Source organism: Mchenga conophoros, linkage group LG16 (genome assembly GCF_057382185.1).
Source record: "Mchenga conophoros isolate Kocher_MC1m ecotype Shallow Benthic linkage group LG16, M_conophoros_male_GT1.1, whole genome shotgun sequence".
NCBI lineage: Eukaryota > Metazoa > Chordata > Actinopteri > Cichliformes > Cichlidae > Mchenga > Mchenga conophoros.
Genome location: NC_140541.1, coordinates 18,937,450 through 18,961,803, shown reverse-complemented (window position 1 = coordinate 18,961,803; position 24,354 = coordinate 18,937,450). Strand labels below are relative to the sequence as shown.

General features: G+C 42.1%; 2 protein-coding genes across 14 annotated transcripts in view; both read left to right on the top strand.

Moving 5' to 3' along the window:
- The first annotated feature begins 233 nt into the window (after window positions 1–233).
- Window positions 234–24,354, top strand: part of nxpe3 (neurexophilin and PC-esterase domain family, member 3) — a 26,753-nt gene continuing 2,632 nt past the window's right edge. Inside the window, exons 1-7 of one of the 13 annotated variants that reach the window (XM_085248764.1) lie at window positions 234–473; window positions 16,593–16,662; window positions 19,433–19,592; window positions 20,828–21,600; window positions 22,087–22,154; window positions 22,242–22,463; window positions 22,545–24,354. The exon at window positions 22,545–24,354 is cut by the window's right edge and continues 2,632 nt beyond it. In XM_085248764.1, the coding sequence (XP_085104890.1) occupies window positions 19,500–19,592; window positions 20,828–21,600; window positions 22,087–22,154; window positions 22,242–22,463; window positions 22,545–23,107 (1,719 nt within the window). In that variant the 5' untranslated portion in view covers window positions 234–473; window positions 16,593–16,662; window positions 19,433–19,499 and the 3' untranslated portion in view covers window positions 23,108–24,354. Of the gene's footprint in view, window positions 474–15,113; window positions 15,196–15,280; window positions 16,663–19,092; window positions 19,593–20,827; window positions 21,601–22,086; window positions 22,155–22,241; window positions 22,464–22,544 lie in introns of those variants that run through there. The other 12 variants (XM_085248758.1, XM_085248767.1, XM_085248760.1 and 9 more) reach the window with 12 other exon arrangements.
- On the top strand, window positions 3,430–10,069 carry LOC146556600 (uncharacterized). The gene is made up of 2 exons (XM_085250527.1): window positions 3,430–5,428; window positions 9,655–10,069. The coding sequence occupies exons 1-2, from the start codon at window positions 4,572–4,574 to the stop codon at window positions 10,067–10,069; spliced, it is 1,272 nt and encodes a 423-aa protein (XP_085106653.1). The 5' UTR covers window positions 3,430–4,571.

Here is a 24,354-nt window from a genome sequence, read left to right as displayed (position 1 = left end):
ACTAATTTTCTTACTCTTCTTCTTCTCTTTGTATCACTGTTATTGTTGCTGTTACAAAGGAACAGCTGAAGTATACCGAGTGGCCACCTGGGGACGCAGTAGCACCCACTCAGTCACCCAATCCACTGCAATTTCTTTTTTCCCACCCTCATCATGATGGGTGGGGAAAATAAATTAATTGATTTTATTTCAATTAATTTATTGAAATAAAATTAATAAATTAATTGATTTTATTTATTTATTTATTTGCCAAGCGTAAGGTGACCTGTTCGATTCCAGCCTGGTTCTCTGTGGGGTTACGCCAGAAAGCGCATCCGCTGTAACAGCTCAACCCACCGTGGACATACTATCCTCCTCCCCTCTCGTGAGCGATGACCAGTGGAAATCGCCTTATCTTAAAGCCCACATTGCTCTTCTGCTACCATCCTCCTCATCCTGCTTCAGGGATCGGACATGGTGGGGCTCTGTAACGTGTAAGTACGGCGCGCACAAATGAGCAAACATTTGTTCTGAATATGCGGAAATCTGCGGTGTCTTTGTTGGCGTCGTCGCAGCGGTTCGTGTGACAAAAGCTGCTGAATAATAGGAATAATATAAACAGAAATTTCCATCTCCTACAAGATGGAGATGAGCTTCATCCTAACCCAGAATAAGAGCCGCTAATCATTATCACCGACTATTACTACAGAGAGACAGGACGCCTTATCTGCTAGAAGTGCTCATGTCAGCGCAGAAATGTGGGTTGTATTTTTTTTTTAGGTTAAAAAGAGCAATAACCTTGATGTGGACTAATTCACAGCTATTGTTCTGTCAACAGATTAGCATCCATTTTTTAAAATCTATGTTTATGTTAAGAATAACAAAAGCAGGCCATTTGGAAAAAGCTCTACTTTAGCCATGTGTACATATTCAACCGCGGTAAAGTGAGCCGTCATTTGTGAGCCGCGGTCAAGCCAGCCGCCTCCTATCCGCCGCATAAATTTCCTTGCGCTTTTACACCAGTCTTTACGGTAGCGCCTTTTCGCTTTATGTGCCGATTGAAAGCCTATACCCGCGCACACGTGCACGTGCGCGAACAGTCGCGCGCGCATGCGCGCGCACTAATTACAATGTGACGGCCCGATACAGTCAATACAATTATGGAAATGTCAGAAATTCATTAAAAATCATCCTGAGTAGTTGATGTACAACTTTCAACACATCCCCCCTCTAGGACACCTACTGTACCTGTGTGCCAGGTTTCAGCCAGATTTACTGTAGAATTCCTCAGAAATTAAAGGGTACTTGTATCCAATGCAGTCGGCCAATACAGTAGAATTATGTCAATTTTCAAAAATTCATTAAAAATCATCCTGGGTAGTTGATGTCCAACTTTCAACACATCTCCCCTCTGGGACACCTACTGTACCTGTGTGCCAAGTTTCATCCAAATTTACTGTAGAATTCCTCAGAAATTAATGGAAACATTTATTCAATCTAATACAGCCAATACACTACAATTGTGTCAATTTTCAAAAATTCATTAAAAATCATCCTGAGTAGTTGATGTCCAACTTTCAACACATCCCCCCTCTGGGACACCTACTGTACCTGTGTGCGAATTTTCATCCAGATTTACTGTAGAATTCCTGAGAAATTAAAGGGTACTTGTATCCAATGCAGTCGGCCAATACAGTAGAATTATGTCAATTTTCAAAAATTCATTAAAAATCATCCTGGGTAGTTGATGTCCAACTTTCAACACATCTCCCCTCTGGGACACCTACTGTACCTGTGTGCCAAGTTTCATCCAAATTTACTGTAGAATTCCTCAGAAATTAAAGGAAACTTATATTCAATTCAATACAGTCAATACAATAGAATTATGTCAATTTTCAGAAATTCATTAAAAATCATCCTGAGTAGTTGATGTCCAACTTTCAACACATCTCCCCTCTGGGACACCTACTGTACCTGTGTGCCAAGTTTCATCCAGATTTACTGTAGAATTCCTCAGAAATTAAAGGGTACTTTATTCAATTCAATACAGTCAATACAATAGAATTATGTCAATTTTCAAAAATTCATTAAAAATCATCCTGAGTAGTTGATGTACAACTTTCAACACATCCCCCCTCTGGGACACCTACTGTACCTGTGTGCCAGGTTTCAGCCAGATTTACTGTAGAATTCCTCAGAAATTAAAGGAAACTTATATTCAATTCAATACAGTCAATACAATAGAATTATGTCAATTTTCAGAAATTCATTAAAAATCATCCTGAGTAGTTGATGTACAACTTTCAACACATCCCTCCTCTGGGACACCTACTGTACCTGTGTGCGAATTTTCATCCAGATTTACTGTAGAATTCCTCAGAAATTAATGGAAACTTATATTCAATTCAATACAGTCAATACAATAGAATTATGTCAATTTTCCAAAATTCATTAAAAATCATCCTGAGTAGTTGATGTACAACTTTCAACACATCCCTCCTCTGGGACACCTACTGTACCTCTGTGCCAAGTTTCATCCAGATTTACTGTAGAATTCCTCAGAAATTAAAGGGTACTTGTATTCAATGCAGTCGGCCAATACACTACAATTGTGTCAATTTTCAAAAATTCATGAAAAATCATCCTGAGTAGTTGATGTACAACTTTCAACACATCCCTCCTCTGGGACACCTACTGTACCTGTGTGCCAAGTTTCATCCAAATTTACTGTAGAATTCCTCAGAAATTAATGGAAACATTTATTCAATCTAATACAGCCAATACACTACAATTGTGTCAATTTTCAAAAATTCATTAAAAATCATCCTGAGTAGTTGATGTACAACTTTCAACACATCCCCCCTCTGGGACACCTACTGTACCTGTGTGCGAATTTTCATCCAGATTTACTGTAGAATTCCTCAGAAATTAAAGGAAACTTATATTCAATTCAATACAGTCAATACAATAGAATTATGTCAATTTTCAGAAATTCATTAAAAATCATCCTGAGTAGTTGATGTACAACTTTCAACACATCCCTCCTCTGGGACACCTACTGTACCTGTGTGCGAATTTTCATCCAGATTTACTGTAGAATTCCTCAGAAATTAATGGAAACTTATATTCAATTCAATACAGTCAATACAATAGAATTATGTCAATTTTCCAAAATTCATTAAAAATCATCCTGAGTAGTTGATGTACAACTTTCAACACATCCCTCCTCTAGGACACCTACTGTACCTGTGTGCCAAGTTTCAGCCAGATTTACTGTAGAATTCCTCAGAAATTAAAGGGTACTTGTATCCAATGCAGTCGGCCAATACACTACAATTGTGTCAATTTTCAAAAATTCATGAAAAATCATCCTGAGTAGTTGATGTACAACTTTCAACACATCCCCCCTCTGGGACACCTACTGTACCTGTGTGCCAAGTTTCAGCCAGATTTACTGTAATATTCTTCAGAAATTGCAGGGAACTTATGTTCAGTGCAAGAAAGGCTGAAAGACGACCACCACTGAACAAGACACACAAGCTGAAACGTCAAGACTGGGCCAAGAAATATCTCAAGACTGATTTTTCTAAGGTTTTATGGACTGATGAAATGAGAGTGAGTCTTGATGGGCCAGATGGATGGGCCCGTGGCTGGATTGGTAAAGGGCAAATAGCTCCAGTCTGACTCAGACGCCAGCAAGGTGGAGGTGGAGTACTGGTTTGGGCTGGTATCATTAAAGATGAGCTTGTGGGGCCTTTTCGGGTTGAGGATGGAGTCAAGCTCAACTCCCAGTCCCACTGCCAGTTTCTGGAAGACACCTTCTTCAAGCAGTGGTACAGGAAGAAGTCTGCATCCTTCAAGAAAAACATGATTTTCATGCAGGACAATGCTCCATCACACGCGTCCAAGTACTCCACAGCGTGGCTGGCAAGAAAGGGTATAAAAGAAGAAAAACTAATGACATGGCCTCCTTGTTCACCTGATCTGAACCCCATTGAGAACCTGTGGTCCATCATCAAATGTGAGATTTACAAGGAGGGAAAACAGTACACCTCTCTAAACAGTGTCTGGGAGGCTGTGGTTGCTGCTGCACGCAATGTTGATGGTGAACAGATCAAAACACTGACAGAATCCATGGATGGCAGGCTTTTGAGTGTCCTTGCAAAGAAAGGTGGCTATATTGGTCGCTGATTTGTTGTTGTTTTGTTTTTGAATGTCGGCGAGGATTCCGCACGGCACTCCCCTCCATTCACCTCGCGAATCTCCGCTCTCTTCCAAACAAAGTCGACGAATTACTGCTCTTAAACCGGACTAACAAGGACTTTGCACGCTCTGCTGCCCTCTGCTTCACTGAAACCTGGCTCAGTGAGCGAGTCCCAGACGCTGTCTTAAATCTGCCGGGCTTCCAACTTCACCGGGTGGACCGCGAAACAGAGCTCTCAGGGAAAACAAAGGGTGGTGGAGTCTGCTTCTACATTAATGAAGGTTGGTGTACTGATGTCACAGTGTTACAGAAACACTGCAGCCCACACTTGGAAAGTTTTCTCATCAACTGTAAACCTTTTTATTCACCGCGGGAGTTTTCTTCCTTCATGCTGGTCGGAGTTTACATCCCTCCACAGGCCAACGCGAACAACGCACTGTGCGAGCTGGCTGACCAGATTACTACCCTGGAGAGGAAATTCCCGGATTCCTTTACAATTATTCTTGGGGATTTTAACAGAGCAAACCTAAACTACGAACTCCCTAAATACAGACAGCATATAGACTGCCCCACCAGGGACAACATCATACTGGATCACTCCTACACCACTCTAAAAGATGCCTATCGCTCTGTGCCCCGGGCAGCTTTGGGACATTCTGATCACTGCATGGTCCATCTTATTCCAGTTTATAGGCAAAAACTCAAACGTGCCAAGCCTGTAGTCAAAACTGTGAAGAAGTGGACTAACGCAGCAAAGCAGGAACTGCAGGACTGTTTTGACTCCACTGATTGGACTGTTTTTGAAGCTGCATCTGAGAACCTAGATGAGCTCACGGACACTGTGACATCATACATCAGTTTCTGTGAAGACGTGTGTGTGCCAACAAAGACCTTTTGCACATACAACAACAATAAACCATGGTTCACTCCTAAACTCCAACATCTTCGCAAGGCCAAGGAGGACGCTTACAGAAGTGGTGACAGGGTCCTGTACAAGCAAGCCAGGAACACACTGACCAAGGAGATCAAAGCAGCTAAAAGGATCTACTCCCAGAAGCTGGAAGAACGGCTCTCAGCCAACGACCCTGCGTCAGTGTGGAGGGGCCTGCAGGAAATCACCAGCTACAGACGCCCCCCACCCACTATTGAAGCAAACAAAGACCTGGCCAACGAGTTAAACACTTTCTATTGCAGGTTTGAGACGGACAGACTCCCACGCCCCACCCTCCCCTCCCCAGGGACATTGCTTCAGACATTGACCCCCAACACACCTTCCACCTCTCCCCCCTTCACCCTGCCCCTCCCCAATCAAGACTCAACGACCACCCCCACCCTCCCCAATCCAGACTCAACGACCACCACCACCCTCTCCAACCCAGACTCAACGACCTCCACCACACCTCTCACCCCCCTTTCCTCCTCCCTGAAACTAAGAATACACACTCAGGATGTGAGCCGACTATTCCAGAAACAGAAGCCCAGGAAAGCCCCCGGACCAGATGGCGTCTCACCCTCCTGCCTCAAAACCTGTGCTGAACAGCTGGCTCCCATCTTTACTCGCATCTTCAACAGATCCCTGGAGCTGTGTGAAGTTCCCTCCTGCTTCAAACGCTCCACCATCATCCCTGTTCCCAAGAAACCCACCATCACAGGACTGGATGACTACAGACCTGTCGCCTTGACGTCTGTGGTCATGAAATCCTTCGAACGACTGGTGTTAGCCCATCTGAAAGACATTACAGGCCACCAGCTGGACCCTCTGCAGTTTGCCTACCGGGCAAACAGGTCAGTGGATGATGCAGTGAACACGGGGCTGCATTACATCCTGCAACACCTTGACTGCCCGGGAACTTATGCCAGGGTCCTGTTTGTGGACTTTAGTTCGGCTTTTAACACCATTGTGCCTGAACTTCTTTCCTCCAAACTCTCCCAGCTCAGCGTGTCACCAGCTACCTGTCAGTGGATCACCAGCTTCCTGACAGACAGAAAGCAACAAGTGAGGCTGGGGGAGATCACCTCTGAAACCCGGTCCCTCAGTATTGGTGCCCTCAAGGATGTGTCCTCTCACCACTGTTCTCCCTCTACACTAACGACTGCACCTCCAATAACTCTGCTGTCAAACTCCTAAAGTTTGCAGATGACACCACTGTCATTGGCCTCATTCAAGATGGTGATGAGTCTGCATACCGGCAGGAAGTTGAGCGGCTGGTACTCTGGTGCAGTCAGCACAATCTGGAGCTGAACACTCTTAAGACTGTAGAGATGACAGTGGACTTCAGGAGACATCCCTCAACTCTGCTCCCCCTCACCATATCAGACAGCCCTGTGTCGACTGTGAAGATCTTCAAGTTCCTGGGTACAACCATCTCCCAGGACCTGAAGTGGGAGACCAACATCAACTCCATCCTCAAAAAGACCCAGCAGAGGATGTACTTCCTGAGACAAGTGGGGAAGTACAGTCTTCCACAGGAGCTGCTGATCCAGTTCTACACTGCGGTCATTGAGTCTGTCCTGTGCTCCTCCATCACAGTCTGGTATGGAGCAGCCACTAAACAGGACAGGAGCAGACTGCAGCGGACTGTACGGGCAGCAGAAAGGATCATCAGCGCCCCCCCCTGCCCTCCATCCAGGATCTGTACCTCTCAAGAACCAGGAAACGGGCAGGGAAAATCATCGCAGACCCCTCACACCCTGCACACAGACTTTTTGATCTGCTGCCCTCTGGCAGACGGTACAGAAGCCTGCAGACCAGGACCACCCGACACAGGAACAGTTTCTTTCCCCTCGCCATCTCCCTTCTTAACAGTTGACCTGTCACACTGCTCCCACTGCCAGACTGCAACTGCACCTTATGTACATTTTGTAGTATTCATTCCACCTCATTCATTTCTGTATTTTATGTATATAAGGTTAGATTTGTTATTTATAGTTGGTTTACATAGCTTTGTGTATGTATGTGTAATGTGTATATATAGACACTTGTGTGTGTGTGTGTGTGTGTGTGTGTGTGTGTGTGTGTGTGTGTGTGTGTGTGTGTGTGTGTGTGTGTGTGTGTGTGTGTGTGTGAGATTTACATTGCTGTGCTTGAGAGCCACCATCTACCGGAACCAAATTCCCTGTATGTGTCTGCACATATACAGTGGGGCAAAAAAGTATTTAGTCAGCCACCGATTGTGCAAGTTCCCCCACTTAAAATGATGACAGAGGTCAGTAATTTGCACCAGAGGTACACTTCAACTGTGAGAGACAGAATGTGAAAAAAAAATCCATGAATCCACATGGTAGGATTTGTAAAGAATTTATTTGAAAATCAGGGTGGAAAATAAGTATTTGGTCACCTCAAACAAGGAAAATCTCTGGCTCTCACAGACCTGTAACGTCTTCTGTAAGAAGCTTTTCTGTCCCCCACTCGTTACCTGTATGAATGGCACCTGTTTGAACTCATCATCTGTATAAAAGACACCTGTCCACAGCCTCAAACAGTCAGACTCCAAACTCCGCCATGGCCAAGACCAAAGAGCTTTCGAAGGACACCAGGAAAAGTATTGTAGACCTGCACCAGACTGGGAAGAGTGAACCTACAATAGGCAAGCAGCTTGGTGTGAAAAAATCAACTGTGGGAGCAATCATCAGAAAATGGAAGACATACAAGACCACTGATAATCTCCCTCGATCTGGGGCTCCACGCAAGATCTCATCCCGTGGGGTCAAAATGATCATGAGAACGGTGAGCAAAGATCCCAGAACCACACGGGGGGACCTGGTGAATGACCTGCAGAGAGCTGGGACCAAAGTAACAAAGGTCACCATCAGTAACACACTACAACGGCAGGGAATCAAATCCCGCAGTGCCAGACGTGTTGCGCTGCTGAAGCCAGTGCATGTCCAGGCCCGTCTGAAGTTTGCCAGAGAGCACATGGATGATACGGCAGAGGATTGGGAGAATGTCATGTGGTCAGATGAAACCAAAGTAGAACTTTTTGGTATAAACTCAACTCGTCGTGTTTGGAGGAAGAAGAATACTGAGTTGCATCCCAAGAACACCACACCTACTGTGAAGCATGGGGGTGGAAACATCATGCTATGGGGCTGTTTTTCTGCCAAGGGGACAGGACGACTGATCCGCGTTAAGGACAGAATGAATGGGGCCATGTATCGTGAGATTTTGATCCAAAACCTCCTTCCATCAGTGAGAACTTTGAAGATGAAACGAGGCTGGGTCTTCCAACATGACAATGATCCAAAACACACCGCCCGGGCAACAAAGGAGTGGCTCCGTAAGAAGCATTTGAAAGTCCTGGAGTGGCCTAGCCAGTCTCCAGACCTCAACCCCATAGAAAATCTGTGGCGGGAGTTGAAAATCCGTGTTGCTCGGCGACAGCCCCAAAACATCACTGCTCTCGAGAAGATCTGCATGGAGGAATGGGCCAAAATACCAGCTACTGTGTGTGCAAACCTGGTAAAGACCTATAGTAAACGTTTGACCTCTGTTATTGCCAACAAAGGTTATGTTACAAAGTATTGAGTTGTATTTTTGTTATTGACCAAATACTTATTTTCCACCCTGATTTACGAATAAATTCTTTACAAATCCTACCATGTGGATTCATGGATTTTTTTTTCACATTCTGTCTCTCACAGTTGAAGTGTACCTCTGGTGCAAATTACTGACCTCTGTCATCATTTTAGGTGGGGGAACTTGCACAATCGGTGGCTGACTAAATACTTTTTTGCCCCACTGTACTTGGCCAATAAACACGATTCTGATTCTGATTCTGATTCTGAGATGTATATTTGTGAATGTGGAGATGTTATATTGGTTTCACTGGTAAAAATAAATAATTGAAATGGGTATATATTTGTTTTTTGTGAAGTTGCCTAATAATTATGCACAGTAATAGTCACCTGCACACACAGATATCCCCCTAAAATAACTAAAAAAAACAAAACAAAAAAAAACTACTTCCAAAAACATTCAGCTTTGATATTAATGAGTCTTTTGGGTTCATTGAGAACATGGTTGTTGTTCAATAATAAAATTATTCCTCAAAAATACAACTTGCCTAATAATTCTGCACTCCCTGTAGGTCTGTTGACAGAGCTCTGTACAGGTCTGCTCGAGCTGACCTGAAAAGGGGTCCCACCTGTCCAGCAACAACACATGGCATGGAATAATAGACATCATAAACCACAGAGGCAGAACTGTGAAAACAGAAAACCTGAGTGTGCAGCTAGCAGAGGACATAAACAGCTTCTTTGCCCGCTTTGAAACACCACAACAGCAGCATTCATCTGCCTCAGCCCTGCTCCCATCCTCATCCTCACCTGGTTCCTGCACCGCTCCATTCACTGTAACGGAGCACGATGTCAGATGAGTGTTCCTAGCAGTGAACCCCAGGAAGGCGTCCAGACGGAATACGTGGTAAAGTGCTAAGACCATGTGCCCACCAGCTCACCCTCATCTCCACCAGAATCTTCAACCTCTCACTGGATGAAGCAGCCATCCCATCCTGTCTAAAATCAGCCACAATCATCCCAGTACCAAAGAAGTCTCCCATCACCAGCCTGAACTATTATTGCCCTGTGGCCCTCACACCGGTAATCATGAAACTAGTCCTTCAGCACACCAAGGATTACCTCCCCCCAGAATTCGACCCCCACCAGTTTGCATACCGTGCAAACAGATTCACAGAAGATGCCATCACCCTCCACTCGGTGCTGAGTCACCTAGAACAGCGGCAGAGCTACGCCAGAATGCTCTTTGTGGACTACAGCTCACCCTTCCACCACTCGCCCATTGAGAGCCTACTAACTTACTGCATCACAGTATGGTACAGCAGCTGCACTAAGGCGGATAGAGCCACCCTCCCAGCATGTTTGCAATGAGTAGGAGATGCTCTGTATCTCACTGTACAACTGTATAGTGACAAAGGTATTGGGTTCTTTTCTAAAAATTGCTATAAACAGAGGAACCCAAACTGATGAAAAGTGGCGAATATTTTTTTTCAAATGACTATTTTTAGTGGATTTTTGATATAGAAGCAGAATGACAGAATGTTAAAAGAAGTTACTTTTAGTCATTCTAAGCTGGGCATTGCGTTCTCTGGCTGTTCAAAGCAGAGGTGGGACCAAGTCATTGTTTTGCAAGTCTCAAGTAAGTCTCAAGTCTTTATCCTCAAGTCTCAAGTCAAGTCTCAAGTAATGTCAGGCAAGTCAGAGTCGAGTCTCAAGTCACTGGTGTAAAAGTCCGAGTCAAGTCACAAGTCTGAAACTTTGAATTTCAAGTCCTTTCGAGTCTTTAAAAAAAAAAAAAAAAAAAGCATGTTGCAGTTATGCTAAATGTAAATATTAGACCATGTAATTTTAAAATCTGTGTTTTTCTCAACACATGACAAAATAGTGAACTTAGAAAATATACACAAATTGTGAAATTGCACCTCTTTAAAATGCAGCTCAATTAAACCTAGCTCCAAGAATAATTTTCACCGACAGTTCTGAGATACGCTGCATGTTATTCTTGGATGCGGTTGTAGGACCGGCTTTAAAATCGCATGACAAAAATATCATACATATTAAAAAAAACTGTATCACCAACGTAGCCTGGACAACATTTGCTAGTTAGATGAAGTCAGCTATCTCATCTTAGCATATTTATATGCATATTTATAATTATACGGTTCTTGGAGTGAGTGCATACACTCATGAAGTTTAGTAACTTCAGGTCACTGCAACAAGCCCAGGTACAGTTTACCGACGGATGGGTACAGGACCTTGAAATGCACCGTGTAGAACGAAAGACCATCGTACGTATCATAAGTTTACCAGTCTCACAAATTGTCGTCATAAATACACATTCCTTAACCGTTTATTAATAGGACCTTTGAGCTCAACGGTAATTAATTAGTAGTGGAAATAATTTCTGGTAGCATCACAGAAATGTAGCAGTGACAATAATACTGTATGCTGTAATCGTACTGGGCAATTAGTGATACAAAACAACAGTTTTATCCTGTGAATAAAAGTACATGTTTTTGTCAATGTACCATAATAACAGAAGCGAAACGCAATATTGTGTCAGGACAATTCACTATTTATGCACAATAAACAAAGAAGCATAGCGCGACAATTTCTGTTCAGCGCCAGACTTGCTTGTAACCTATATCACCAATTATATTATGAAAATGACGTATTAACTACTACAGCAGACTGACCTTCGTGTAAATGCTTGGAGCAGACTAACCTGTGAGCTGGAGTGTTCTGGGACGTTATATTTGGTCTTAGAATGGCTGAAATCCAGGCCATCCATCGCGTCTTTGTTACTTCGGAAACATGGCTTGAACAATTTCTCTTCAACGACGTAATCCGATAACAACCGATCTCTTTACCCGTCGGCTTCCCGTGGCTGTCATGCGACCGGCTATTGCAGTTAATAATACAACAGCTTCTTGACATTTTTGTGTTTCTTTTTATCGCTGTGTAACTGATTTTAATTGAAAGCCTAGTACCGCTTGCCACGAGTTCCCAGAATCCTTTGCGGTTCTACCCGTGAATGACGTCACATTTTCAATCTCTATAATATGCATGTTAAATTTTATATTTGGGGTAAAATATCAAGTCTTTTCAAGTAAACCGGTTCAAGTCCAATTCAAGTCCCAAGTCATTGGTGTAAAAGTCCAAGTCAAGTCACAAGTCTTAGAACATTTTTTCAAGTCAAGTCTAAAGTCATAAAATTAATGACTCGAGTCTGACTCGAGTCCAAGTCATGTGACTCGAGTCCACACCTCTGGTTCAAAGCCATGGAACTTTAGACTTTCCAAGCAAATAATGATGGCCATACTGATGTTCTTTTCAGTACATTTTACTTTATGTTCATTTTCATTTTTATGATGTTTCTATTTTTACATAATTCCTCCCACATAGCAAAATTGGTATGGCCTGGATCTGTCCCACACAATGTGCTTACACATGGCCTGCGTACCGCAAAGAATGACGGCCCTATGGTGGCCCAGATCTGGTTTACCAGAGGTGGCCCACACATGAGCCAGCACAAGGCCAGTTGCAGACACACTGCTGGCCCTGTGCTGGCCCAGAACAGTTTCAGCTCTGGCCCCAGATGTCAGCCTAATGTGTACCTTAGCCATGTAAGCCATGTAATAACAACATGTGCTGGAACATAATAGTGCAAAAGTAACATGACGAGACTCTGTTCAGACAGTGAATGGACTGATTCTTATACAGCACTTTTTTACTCACCCATATTACTCAAAGTGCTCTATACAACATGTCACATTCACCCAATCAGGCCAAATGTGGCATGCCATCACATAAACAGTGCCATCTTACCATGCCAGAAGTCAGCCAGCAGTGCCGGCTTGACACCAGATCCAGGCAAGACCCGTCTGCTATGTGGGATGACTTGTTCTTTTGGCATTTTAGTTGTGGATTGTGTTTGGACTGTGTCTCTTGCCCTTTCAGTATTGTTTCCTTGTGCTTCTAAGTGTCCCTTTGTTTCTTTTTAGGTTATGTAGTATGGGTTAGAGATATTTTGTATGTTGTTTTTGTTTAATAAATCCGCCTTTTGGATTATTCCCTGATGTGCCTGAGTTCTGTTATTTAGTGTCACTTTGAAAGGACACACATCCAGCATTGACATATAATTGTTCTTTCAATTTTTGATAAAGATTACAGTGAATTGAGATGTAACTTGGCCCAGAGGTACGGTAGGACGCCCAGAGTAAGAAAGTGTTGAAAGTTGGACCTCAACTATTATGGGTGATTTTTAATGAATTTTTGAAATTTCCATAATTGTAGTGTATTGACTGTATTGAATTGAATAAATGTTTCCATTAATTTCTGAGGAGTTCTACAGTAAATCTGGACGAAAATTCGCACACAGGTACAGTAGGTGTCCCAGAGGGGGGATGTGTTGAAAGTTGTACATCAACTACTCAGGATGATTTTTAATGAATTTCTGAAAATTGACATAATTCTACTGTATTGGCCGACTGCATTGGATACAAGTACCCTTTAATTTCTGAGGAATTCTACAGTAAATCTGGCTGAAACCTGGCACACAGGTACAGTAGGTGTCCTAGAGGGGAGATGTGTTGAAAGTTGTACATCAACTACTCAGGATGATTTTTAATGAATTTCTGAAAATTGACATAATTCTATTGTATTGACTGTATTGAATTGAATATAAGTTTCCTTTAATTTCTGAGGAATTCTACAGTAAATCTGGATGAAAATTCGCACACAGGTACAGTAGGTGTCCCAGAGGAGGGATGTGTTGAAAGTTGTACATCAACTACTCAGGATGATTTTTAATGAATTTCTGAAAATTGACATAATTCTATTGTATTGACTGTATTGCATTGAATACAAGTACCCTTTAATTTCTGAGGAATTCTACAGTAAATCTGGCTGAAACCTGGCCCAGACGTACAGCAGGTGTCCCAGAGGGGGGATGTGTTGAAAGTTGTACATCAACTACTCAGGATGATTTTTAATGAATTTTTGAAAATTGACATAATTCTACTGTATTGGCCGACTGCATTGGATACAAGTACCCTTTAATTTCTGAGGAATTCTACAGTAAATCTGGCTGAAACCTGGCACACAGGTACAGTAGGTGTCCTAGAGGAGGGATGTGTTGAAAGTTGTACATCAACTACTCAGGATGATTTTTAATGAATTTTGGAAAATTGACATAATTCTATTGTATTGACTGTATTGAATTGAATATAAGTTTCCATTAATTTCTGAGGAATTCTACAGTAAATCTGGATGAAACTTGGCACACAGGTACAGTAGGTGTCCCAGAGGAGGGATGTGTTGAAAGTTGTACATCAACTACTCAGGATGATTTTTAATGAATTTCTGAAAATTGACATAATTCTATTGTATTGACTGTATTGAATTGAATATAAGTTTCCTTTAATTTCTGAGGAATTCTACAGTAAATCTGGCTGATACCTGGCACACAGGTACAGTAGGTGTCCCAGAGGGGGGATGTGTTGAAAGTTGTACATCAACTACTCAGGATGATTTTTAATGAATTTCTGAAAATTGACATAATTCTATTGTATTGACTGTATTGAATTGAATATAAGTTTCCTTTAATTTCTGAGGAATTCTACAGTAAATCTGGCTGAAACCTGGCACACAGGTACAGTAGGTGTCCTAGAGGAGGGATGTGTTGAAAGTTGTACATCAACTACTCAGGATGATTTTTAATGAATTTTGGAAAATTGACATAATTCTATTGTATTGACTGTATTGAATTGAATATAAGTTTCCATTAATTTCTGAGGAATTCTACAGTAAATCTGGATGAAAATTCGCACACAGGTACAGTAGGTGTCCCAGAGGAGGGATGTGTTGAAAGTTGTACATCAACTACTCAGGATGATTTTTAATGAATTTCTGAAAATTGACATAATTCTATTGTATTGACTGTATTGAATTGAATATAAGTTTCCTTTAATTTCTGAGGAATTCTACAGTAAATCTGGATGAAAATTCGCACACAGGTACAGTAGGTGTCCCAGAGGGGGGATGTGTTGAAAGTTGGACCTCAACTATTCAGGATGACTTTTAATGAATTTTTGAAATAAACATAATTGTAGTGCATTGACTGTATTGCACTGAATATGAGTTTACTGTGATTTCTGAGTAATATTACAGTAAATCTGGGTAAAAACTGGCCCAGAGGTAAAGTAGGTGTCCGAGAAGAGGATTGTGTTGAAAGCTTGGCATCAACTTTTAATAATGATTTTTAATGAATTTTTGAATATGCAACCAGACTGTCACGATGGCTGTATTGGGCTGTTCCATTGTAATTTATGTGCGCGCGTGCATGTGTGCGCGAGTCTAGGCTTTCAATCAGGATATAAAGCGAAAAGGCGCTACCGTAAAGACTGGTGTAAAAGCGCAAGGAAATTTATGCGGCGGATAGGAGGCGGCTGGCTTGACCGCGGCTCACAAATGACGGCTCACTTACCGTCAGATACGTGCGTAAGACAGACACACACACACACACACACACACACACACACACACTGAGAGAGAGAGAGAGAGAGATTGGATGAAACGTCTTAAAGTTTTGCGTGAAGCTTTTCAATTGGCTGTCAGTTGGCCTCACTTCTGCCATGGCAGCCATATTGGTACGCCAAATTCTGACTGCTGCTAACTGGATGTTGAAGTTTCTACTTCGTGGTTTTCTTTGTTGTAAGTTGTTATTTTTGTGGTCTTGTATTTTCTATTTTATAATATAATGAGCTTTAGTTTTACTGTAGTATTTTGGTTTTGTTTCTAGTTTTGATAGACTCTAAAGGTCTCTTTTTGAAGGGCTTCCTTTCTAGAGTTGCTGGTTTCTTGATACACTTTGTCGGTTTGATTTCCTGGTTTAATTTCACCCTCTTACAATGCTGTGATTGATCGGTGGTTGTTGATCAATGGTCATGGGAATTTGCATATTAATGATAAAGGAACTGACCTCCCAGCCCATTGTTCCTTCAGTGTTGCTAGTTTCAGTCATTGTGCAAATGTATTGTTTATAAGATTGGGGAAACCTCCAGTAAGCTGAGACTGAAGAAGTCACTTGGATGACTGACGAAATGTTTATCCCACTGAAAAAGCTACATTTGGATGAACAGAATCAACTTTGAGGGATTTACTTACCTGGATGATTGAGCATGCATTAAGCATGTGTCCCAAATTCTAAATATTGAGGATAAGAACAAACCAACACTGGCCCAGAAGAGTGCAGTCAAACATTGATTTTATTGAACACACGTGTGGGAAGATGTACACTGCAACACATCAGCATAGATCTTCACCCAAAAATACACTTCAGACTGCTTTTAATTCATCAGGGTTCTGCCCCTTCATGCGTTAACAAGAATATGACATGCATCAGTTACAGTAAATGGTCAATTAAAAAGCTAAAAACAGACAGAGAAGTTGTCTGTGAAGGTTCTCAGTCATCCAGGTCATCGTAGTCAAAGGAGCTTGCAAAGAAAAGCGTCTGGACTTCTTTAAGTTACTTGAAGACGTTTCACCTCTCATCCGAGAAGCTTCTTCAGTTCTAAGGTCAAATGGTGGAGAGTCCCAGATATAAACCTAGTGGGAGTGACCCCCCACAGAGGGACAAAAGGACCCCTGATGATCCTCTAATCGCCTGAGCCAAGGTGTGAAACTGGGTGTGGGTCCCAATCAGCCAGAGTTTCCGGTGAGTTCATTGTGAAACCTGGCCCCACCTTATCATGCGAATTCCTGAGATCAGATGGCCCAGGATGTGAGTGGGCGTTAAGGCGTCTGGGGAGGGATCTCAAAACTGGATTATAGACAGAGAAGTTCCTTTTTCTATCACGTTCTTCCATACATGGCAATTTGTTTCACCCTCCAGATGGTTCCTGTGGGCTTGCACTCTTCTTGACTCTTCTTCTGTCACCTGTTACTAGGCAAACTCAAATGCGGTAAGAAGCTAAATGAATTCCAGGCCTATCTTTAAATCATTTGTGTTTGTGAGCATGTATGCCTTTTTAACCTTCTGTTGCTCCAAGTCACTTACACCAGGGATCGTTGCGACATCGCGCCAAACTTAGCTTAAAACCCTTAAATAGACTGAGCATCAACTCTTCATGAGCACATCTGCAATGTGTGTATAAAATGGTTATAGCCGCACCTGTAATAGAAGTTTTAATGTAATGCCAGTAGCTTTAATGAACGTTTTAATGCAATGATAATGATGAAAGCTATATGTAGCAGTAAAATATTTTTCTTTATTCCCACACATGCATCCTGGTTTGACTTTGTTACAGTGTTACAGTGTTGCATCTTTTGCCATTGTTGGATTGTAGTGTTATTTTATGCCATGTTATACCCCGAATTAAAGATTGTGAATTATTATGTAGATTAGTTTGCATTATTCTCCTGAATTAGAAGAAGCTGATAACTATTGCATTAGTTAAACTGATTTGCATGACATTAAACTGCTGACTTGTTGTGAATGAATGACATTGTTTTATGATGCATTATACTGCTGAGTTATAAGAAATACTGTTCACAGAGAGTTATTGTCTTATTTGTCTGATTAGAAGAGAACAGAATATGCTGGAGTTTTCTGCCCCATCGCAGCAGGAGCAGATAAGCAGGGAGCCAAGGTCGTAGCTTAGGCGCTGTGTGAGAGAAAGCATGTAAATATTTAGGCTTTTTATGATAAGGTGGAGGCACCAGGGGCTATAAAAGTTTGAGCAATGCTCCACCATTTTGAGATCTGAGGCTGTCTGCATACAGTGTCCATCTCCCACGCGTGTGATCATTAAAATCATCGTTTGACTCAACCCGGCCGGACCAGTGTTGTTATTGTGGTTTTTTTCTCTTGTTTCCATCCCCAATTTTGAACTCGTAACACCATCTTACAATGCTGTGATTGCAGCCATTCCCCATTGGTCAGTGGTCTTTGATCAGTGGGTTTTGGTCGGTTGTTGATCAATGGTCATGAGAATTTGCATAATTATGAAAAGGGTTACAAAACCACTTCTAAGGCTTTGGGACTCGGGGAAACCACAGTGAAAAACTATAGCATTTCATAAAAAGAACATCATACCAGTAGTCAGTGTTAGGAAGGTTACTTTTAAAATGTATTCCACTACAGATTACAGAATACATGCCCCAAAATGTATTTTGTAATGTACTCTCATTGAGTAACGTATTCTGAATACTTTGGATTACTTTTATTATTTTATTAATCCTTTATTGATCCAGGTTAAAAATCTCATTTCCAAGAGAGACCTGGCATCATGGCAACAAAAGTCACATACCACATAGGTATATAACATTACTTAACATATTATCAAACTTTTTGCAACTACATGAATGTGTTTTTGCTCTGTGATTTATTACTATTACTGAAGGTTACTCGCCAATACCAACTAGATGAGTAACAGTAGGATGGACATTAGGTAAGGCTGCACTTTTTGCAGCGATCTTGTATAGAAAACTGTTCCGCGGCTCCGAACCGTGGTAAAGGGACCCCTGGATAATATGTAATTCGTGTCGGAGTCGTAAAATAGCTTTACTTTTTGTTAGACTTGTAGTCAAGACTGCCTAATCCGAGACCAAGACAAGACCAAGACCAGAGGGTATCGAGACCAAGACAAGACCAAGACCAAGTCGAGACGAGACCAAGACCGGGACAAAAAAGACTAACTTTTGTGTGCTTTTGAGGGCTGACATGATGGTACTGACTGGCCCCAAAGTCATCTGACAAAACAGCGATCACCTCCAACAACTATCTAAAGAATGGGAAATATGTAAGCAAGCAGAGATGACGTGGGCCGCGAGATTGAAACAAAGAGCCTCGTTTTGTTTGGGTTTCCACCGGCGTGGAGTTACCAAAAATAGAGTGGGCATAGCCTAACATATGAAACAGGAAAAGAACGCTGTGTAATCCCTTTATTTTAACAAAGTAATCGTATTCTGAATACCGCCTCTTTAAACGGTAACTGTAACGGAATACAGTTACTCATATTTTGAAATACGTAACGCCGGTACACGTATTCCGTTACTCCCCAACACTGCCAGCAGTCAAACATGGTAATGCTAGTTGTGTGATGGTCTGGGGTTGCTTTGTTTCTTCTGGATCTGGATGACATGCCTTCACAGATGGAATTTTGCTCTCTACCAGAACATCCTGAAAGTGAATGTCGAGCCTTCAGTTCAACCCTAAAACTAAAGTTTAACAAGAGTGGACCAAAATTCCTCCACAGTGAAAGACTCACTGCCAGTTATTACAATATTACATAGGGCCAGATAGGTTTGAATAGCTTTTGTCCCTTAATACTTTTGTGCATTTTGCATTTATTCGAGGTATCTTTGTCCATCCATGCATCCTTTCTCTTCAGCTTATCCTTATCAGGGTCAAGGAGGACTGGAGGATATCCCAGATGTCATAGGGCAGGACACCTCCTGTGCAGGTCACCAGTCAGTCGCAGGACTGATATCTTTGTCTAATATTACTTTTTTCTGATCTAAAACATGTAAGTGTGATAAATATGCCACAAAAAAAGAAATCAGGAAGGGGACAAATGCTTTTTTCATGCTGTTTTGAAAAAGGAATTCTTATATTTTTATTTACTTCTGTATGACACACAGAGAAGATGGTTAACTGCATAACGAAGAACAGAACATCTGTCACACACACACACACACATATATATAAAATGTCCTTCTCGTTGACAGCAGGTTGGAATGACATTATGTCGTCCTGGTGACAGCAGAGTGTGATCATGGGATTTAGAAGAGGGTCACCATGTGCCATAATCTGTCCAAATATACCCCGATTTTCCTCTTCCTCACACTGTCTGGCATCATCTTCCTGCTGCGGAACATCCACACAGTAGAGGTGAGGAGAGAAGTGAAACTACCCGTGAGCTTTAACTCATGCTTTTTCTTTTCATTTTTGACAGTTATGAAAAGTCTCAAAAGATTTTTGATTTATTCACATAGCAGGCAAATTTTTCATTGTTTTTATATTATTGCAGAAATCAGTCGGGAACTCCTAAAACAGAGTATATGGACAAAAATAGTGGATCGGGTATGCATTAAGGAGCTGCCATAATACCATAATGGTTGTGGGGCACAATTTTTGTGCTTGAGTCTGCAGTGCTCTGGTGACTTTTATCTGGGTCAGCACGCTTTGACCCTGCTTTGCAACTCTGTGGCCTGTCACTTTTTGTTTCTGTGATCTTTTTTGAACCACAAGGGACCTTCCTGAGTTACTGAAGGAAACAGAGCTGCACTCTTAAAAGTTTGCATATAATCCCTTATAAGAAGCATTCAGGTCACCCTGAATGATCTGTTATCAGCTAAGTTTAGCAAGCTGCATACATAAACCACAGCTGGATTGCACAGACACACATTCCTGCTAATTTGTGCCAAGAGTAATAAAATATCGGAAATTCACACACTTCTCATTGGAATTCGTGGACAAGCTGCAACATACAGCAGGCCTTGTCTTTTGCCAGAAGGGGGAACCAGTAGTACAAACTCAGCTGAGCAGTCAAATGTGTGGACTTTAATTAGTAGGGGTCAAATCTTTAAGCTTTAACAAAATCCATATGTGTGAACATAAAAAACAAACAAACAAACAAAACACATGAATGTAATAGCAACTTTCACTTGTTGGTCATTTTGCTCTGGGGGTCTGTGGGGATGGAGAAACTTAGATTTTTGGCACTAATGGCTTAATTTTTCATGTTGCTGCTTGGTTCATGGATTAAGAGGATTGAAGCATGGTTATTAGAAGTTGGCAAGTCAATTTAATGGCAGCAAAAGTTAAGATATTTTGTATTTTAGTCCTTTGTAAGGGTCGTAAAGAGCTCCAATCATACCCGATCTTACGTTTCCCAAAATGTAATATTGAGTATGTGGAAATTATTTGCCTATGAGCAACCTTCAGCTCTGTTATTCTCAGTCCTGTCCGCATCAAACTGCTTTCACAGGCTGAGTAGGACTTCTTCTAACCAGTGATCTTTATCTTGGCATCTGTGCAGTTCCTCTTGAATTATTCCTGCAATATTCTACAACCCATAGTGTGGTATCCTCTAAAATTCATTCAGTTACCCTTCTTCTTTTCAGAACTGGAACTGCCAAGCGATTTCATCTTTCTACCAACTGCAGAGCAGGATCCATTCATCCCTCAGTGTGTCTCCTTTCTATCACAACCACACCTACTGTACCCATGTGGGCCAGAAACCCTCCCCTGAGGATGAACTTGAGGAGCGGTACCTGTTGGAACTCATCAGCTGGCCCAGCCCTCCGCCTCACTCTGGACCAACCACCCTGAGGCAGACGAGCGACCCTGTCCACAGCCTGTTCGCAATACTTCCCACTAAAGAAGGAAGGGAGTGGCACGTGGGCGATCAGCTAGAGGCCCTCATCCAGATGCACGACTTCCAGGGTCGCCCTAAACGCTACGGCGGGGATTTCCTTCTGGCCAGGCTGCACTCTCCGGAGCTTGGAGCGGCCGTGGTTGGGCAGGTGGTTGACCACAAGAATGGATTTTATTCTGCTCTGTTCCCACTCCTGTGGGTGGGCTCTGCACAGGTTGAAGTCATGTTGGTGCACTCCAGTGAGGCCGTCGCTGTGCTGCGACGACTCAGGGAGGAACGGGCCGATCGGGTGTTTTTTAAGAGCGTGTTCCGTTTAGGCCTTTTGTCAGAAACTACTGTGTGCAACCTGTGCTTGCCTACCAACCATCAGCCTCTTTGCAACTACACAGACCTTCACACAGGCGAGCCCTGGTACTGCTACAAGCCCAAGGTGCTCAGCTGTGACACCAGAATCAACCATGCTAAGGGAGGCTACTTGAAAAACCTCATCACCAACAAGGAAGCGCTGTTATTCAAAAGGTTTGTATGCTTTGTAGGATTTGGATGTTTATTTACTGTATCTACTGTTAAAGGATAAGTGTGGTGAGATTTCCTATTTTTCTTAATTCATAAAAAACCCACAAACAATGAGTGTCTGCAGTCAGAAACCATTAAAATAAAACCATCTGCAGTATAGATTATTTTCTTCCCATGCTGCACACATTGTGTGTAAGATGGGCAACACATTAGTGCCAGCTGTTTAAAAATAAGGCCTTAATATTGTGGAAATGCGCACCATTACCTCCCCCCTGGTGACATCATTAGCAGCTCAAATCTTGCAGCAGATTTGTTATTGGTGATCTGATAATAGTTCTCTGGTATATCTATACATACGAAAATAGCTAAAACAGCACTCAGTTGTTATCTGACTTTTAAAGATGAGTTTATGCCTTAGCAACTCGACCAAGATATTAGTAGGAAATGTGACATTATTTTTTAACATTCATTTTTTTCCATCTGTCCTAGTGGTGTAAATCTCAAAGTTTACATACACGCTTCAGGACCTGATAAAATCAACGTGCTGCCACAGAAAGGTACGGTACTGTGGGAGAGGAACATTTGTAGCACCTGCTGTGATCTAAAAATGAATTTTGTCTTCAGCATTCTTTACTTCCTCTCAGATAAAGTGGAGGAAGAAAACAGCACAGCTAAACCAGAACATATTCAGCTAGAAACATCTGGATATTACTACATGGACTCCTGGAGGCCATTAGATGGATTTACAATGCGTCAGTTCAACAAATCATCAGCAGCTGTACAGTGTTTGAAGAACAAGGTGATCAACATGTACGGAGACTCTACTGTGAGACAGTGGTTCGAGTATCTCATTGGTTTTGTACCAGGTGAGCGGTTTTGTCCTTTTATTTCATTTTATAGACACTTACACTACCCACTGTAACTTTCATTTATTCCATCTCATCCAGAATTAAAGGAGTTCAACCTATACAATCCCAAAAAGGTCGGACCGCTCATGGCGGTGGACAGCACACATAATATTCTCTTGAAGTACCGCTGCCACGGCCCTCCAATCCGCTTCTCTACCGTCATGTCCAGCGAGTTGCGGTACGTTTCGAATGAGCTTGACGGCCTCTCTGGGGGCCCTAACGTGGTTGTGGTCCTCAGCATCTGGTCCCACTTCAGCACCTTTCCTGTGGACATATACATACGGCGTCTTCGGCACATTCGACAGGCACTGGTGAGACTTATAGACCGAGCGCCAGGGACGCTAATAGTGATCCGCTCAGCCAATCTTCAAGCCCTGGATCAGGAGGTGAGCCTTTACAACAGCGACTGGTACTCCCAGCAGCTCGATCAGGTGCTCAGGACCATGTTCAAGGGGCTGAACGTTCTGGTGGTGGATGCCTGGCAAATGACTTTAGCTCACCATTTACCTCATGCCCTCCATCCTCCTCCACCTATCGTCAAGCAAATGATAGACATGCTTTTATCTTATATTTGCCCCGAGAGGAAAAAAAGCCAGAAATAGTGATGATAGTGGATATATTGTTAAATGTGATGTGTGAATCCATCCGTCAGTTTCAAACACATTTTTGTTTGGGTTCATAAGAACTCATATATTTTTCTAAAACACAAACTCTTCAAATACTGAAGATTTGCTTTCCTGCTTTTTTTTTTTTTTTAATTCCTACAAAACATGTTTTACTCTGATTTCCAAAGACTTTGGCACAATGATTGTTAATTCTCATCTTTTGGTATTACCAAAGTTTTGTTCATGTGCATTATTTTAATGTACAGAGTGGTTCAAATAATTGTTGAACACATCATCAATTTTCTAAGTAAATGTGTTTCTAAAGGTAATCACCAGATGTTGGTCAACAACCATTCCAGTCCACACATGCAAAGAAATCAAACCGTAGATTTAGATTTGAAATTAAGTTATGTGTAATAATGAGAAATGACAATTGGGGTCATTGGCTTGCTGAAACGTGCACCCTCGTTTCATCTTCATCATCCTGGTAGGTGGCAGCAGTTTTTTATTAGTTCCTCGCCACATTTTCGCATTCATCCTTCCTTCGGTCATATGAAGCGTGCCAGTGCCGTATGCTGAAATAAACCCCCACACCATTATGTACCCACCTCTAAACTCACTGTTGGAATGGTGTTTTAGGGGTGATATGCAGCGCATTTTGACCTCCAAACATGGTGTGTGTATTCTGGAATCTAAAGAGTTCAATTTTGGTCTCACTTGACCAGAGACAATATTCTCATTATTACACATAACAATTAATGGACATCTGTTGAGAATTTCAAATTGGATCTTTGGAAATATATTTACTTAGGAAACATTAAACACACATACACACATAACATGAATATCTGCCTAATATTGTGTTTGCTTTTGCTACTACAGCCCTAAACCTTTAAGATATGTATTCAGTTAGACACCACCGGAAGGTCTGCTGTGGCATCTTGCACCAGGAAGTTAACAACAGATCCTTTAAGTCTTCTAAGTTGTGAGGTGGGGCTTCCACCGATCAGACATGTTTGTACAGCACATTTCCTTCCCACAGATGTTTGACTGGGTTGAGATCTGGCTAACTTTGAATGTCAAGTCAACACCTCAAACCGTTCCTGAACAGTACTTGTTCTCTGGCAGGGTATATTATCCTGCTGAAAGAGGACACGGCCATCAGTGAATACAGTTTCGATGAAAGGGTGTACATGTTCTGCAACAATGGTTAGGTGGTATTTGTCAAAGTAACATCCACATGG

Excerpts from the sequence above, each read along its gene's own strand:
- LOC146556600 (XM_085250527.1), top strand. The coding sequence starts at position 4,572 with ATGCTGGTCGGAGTTTACATCCCTCCACAGGCCAACGCGAACAACGCA. Across the intron at positions 5,429-9,654 it reads CTCCCCTCCCCAGGGACATT|AATCTTCAACCTCTCACTGG; the intron begins GCTTCAGACATT and ends CATCTCCACCAG.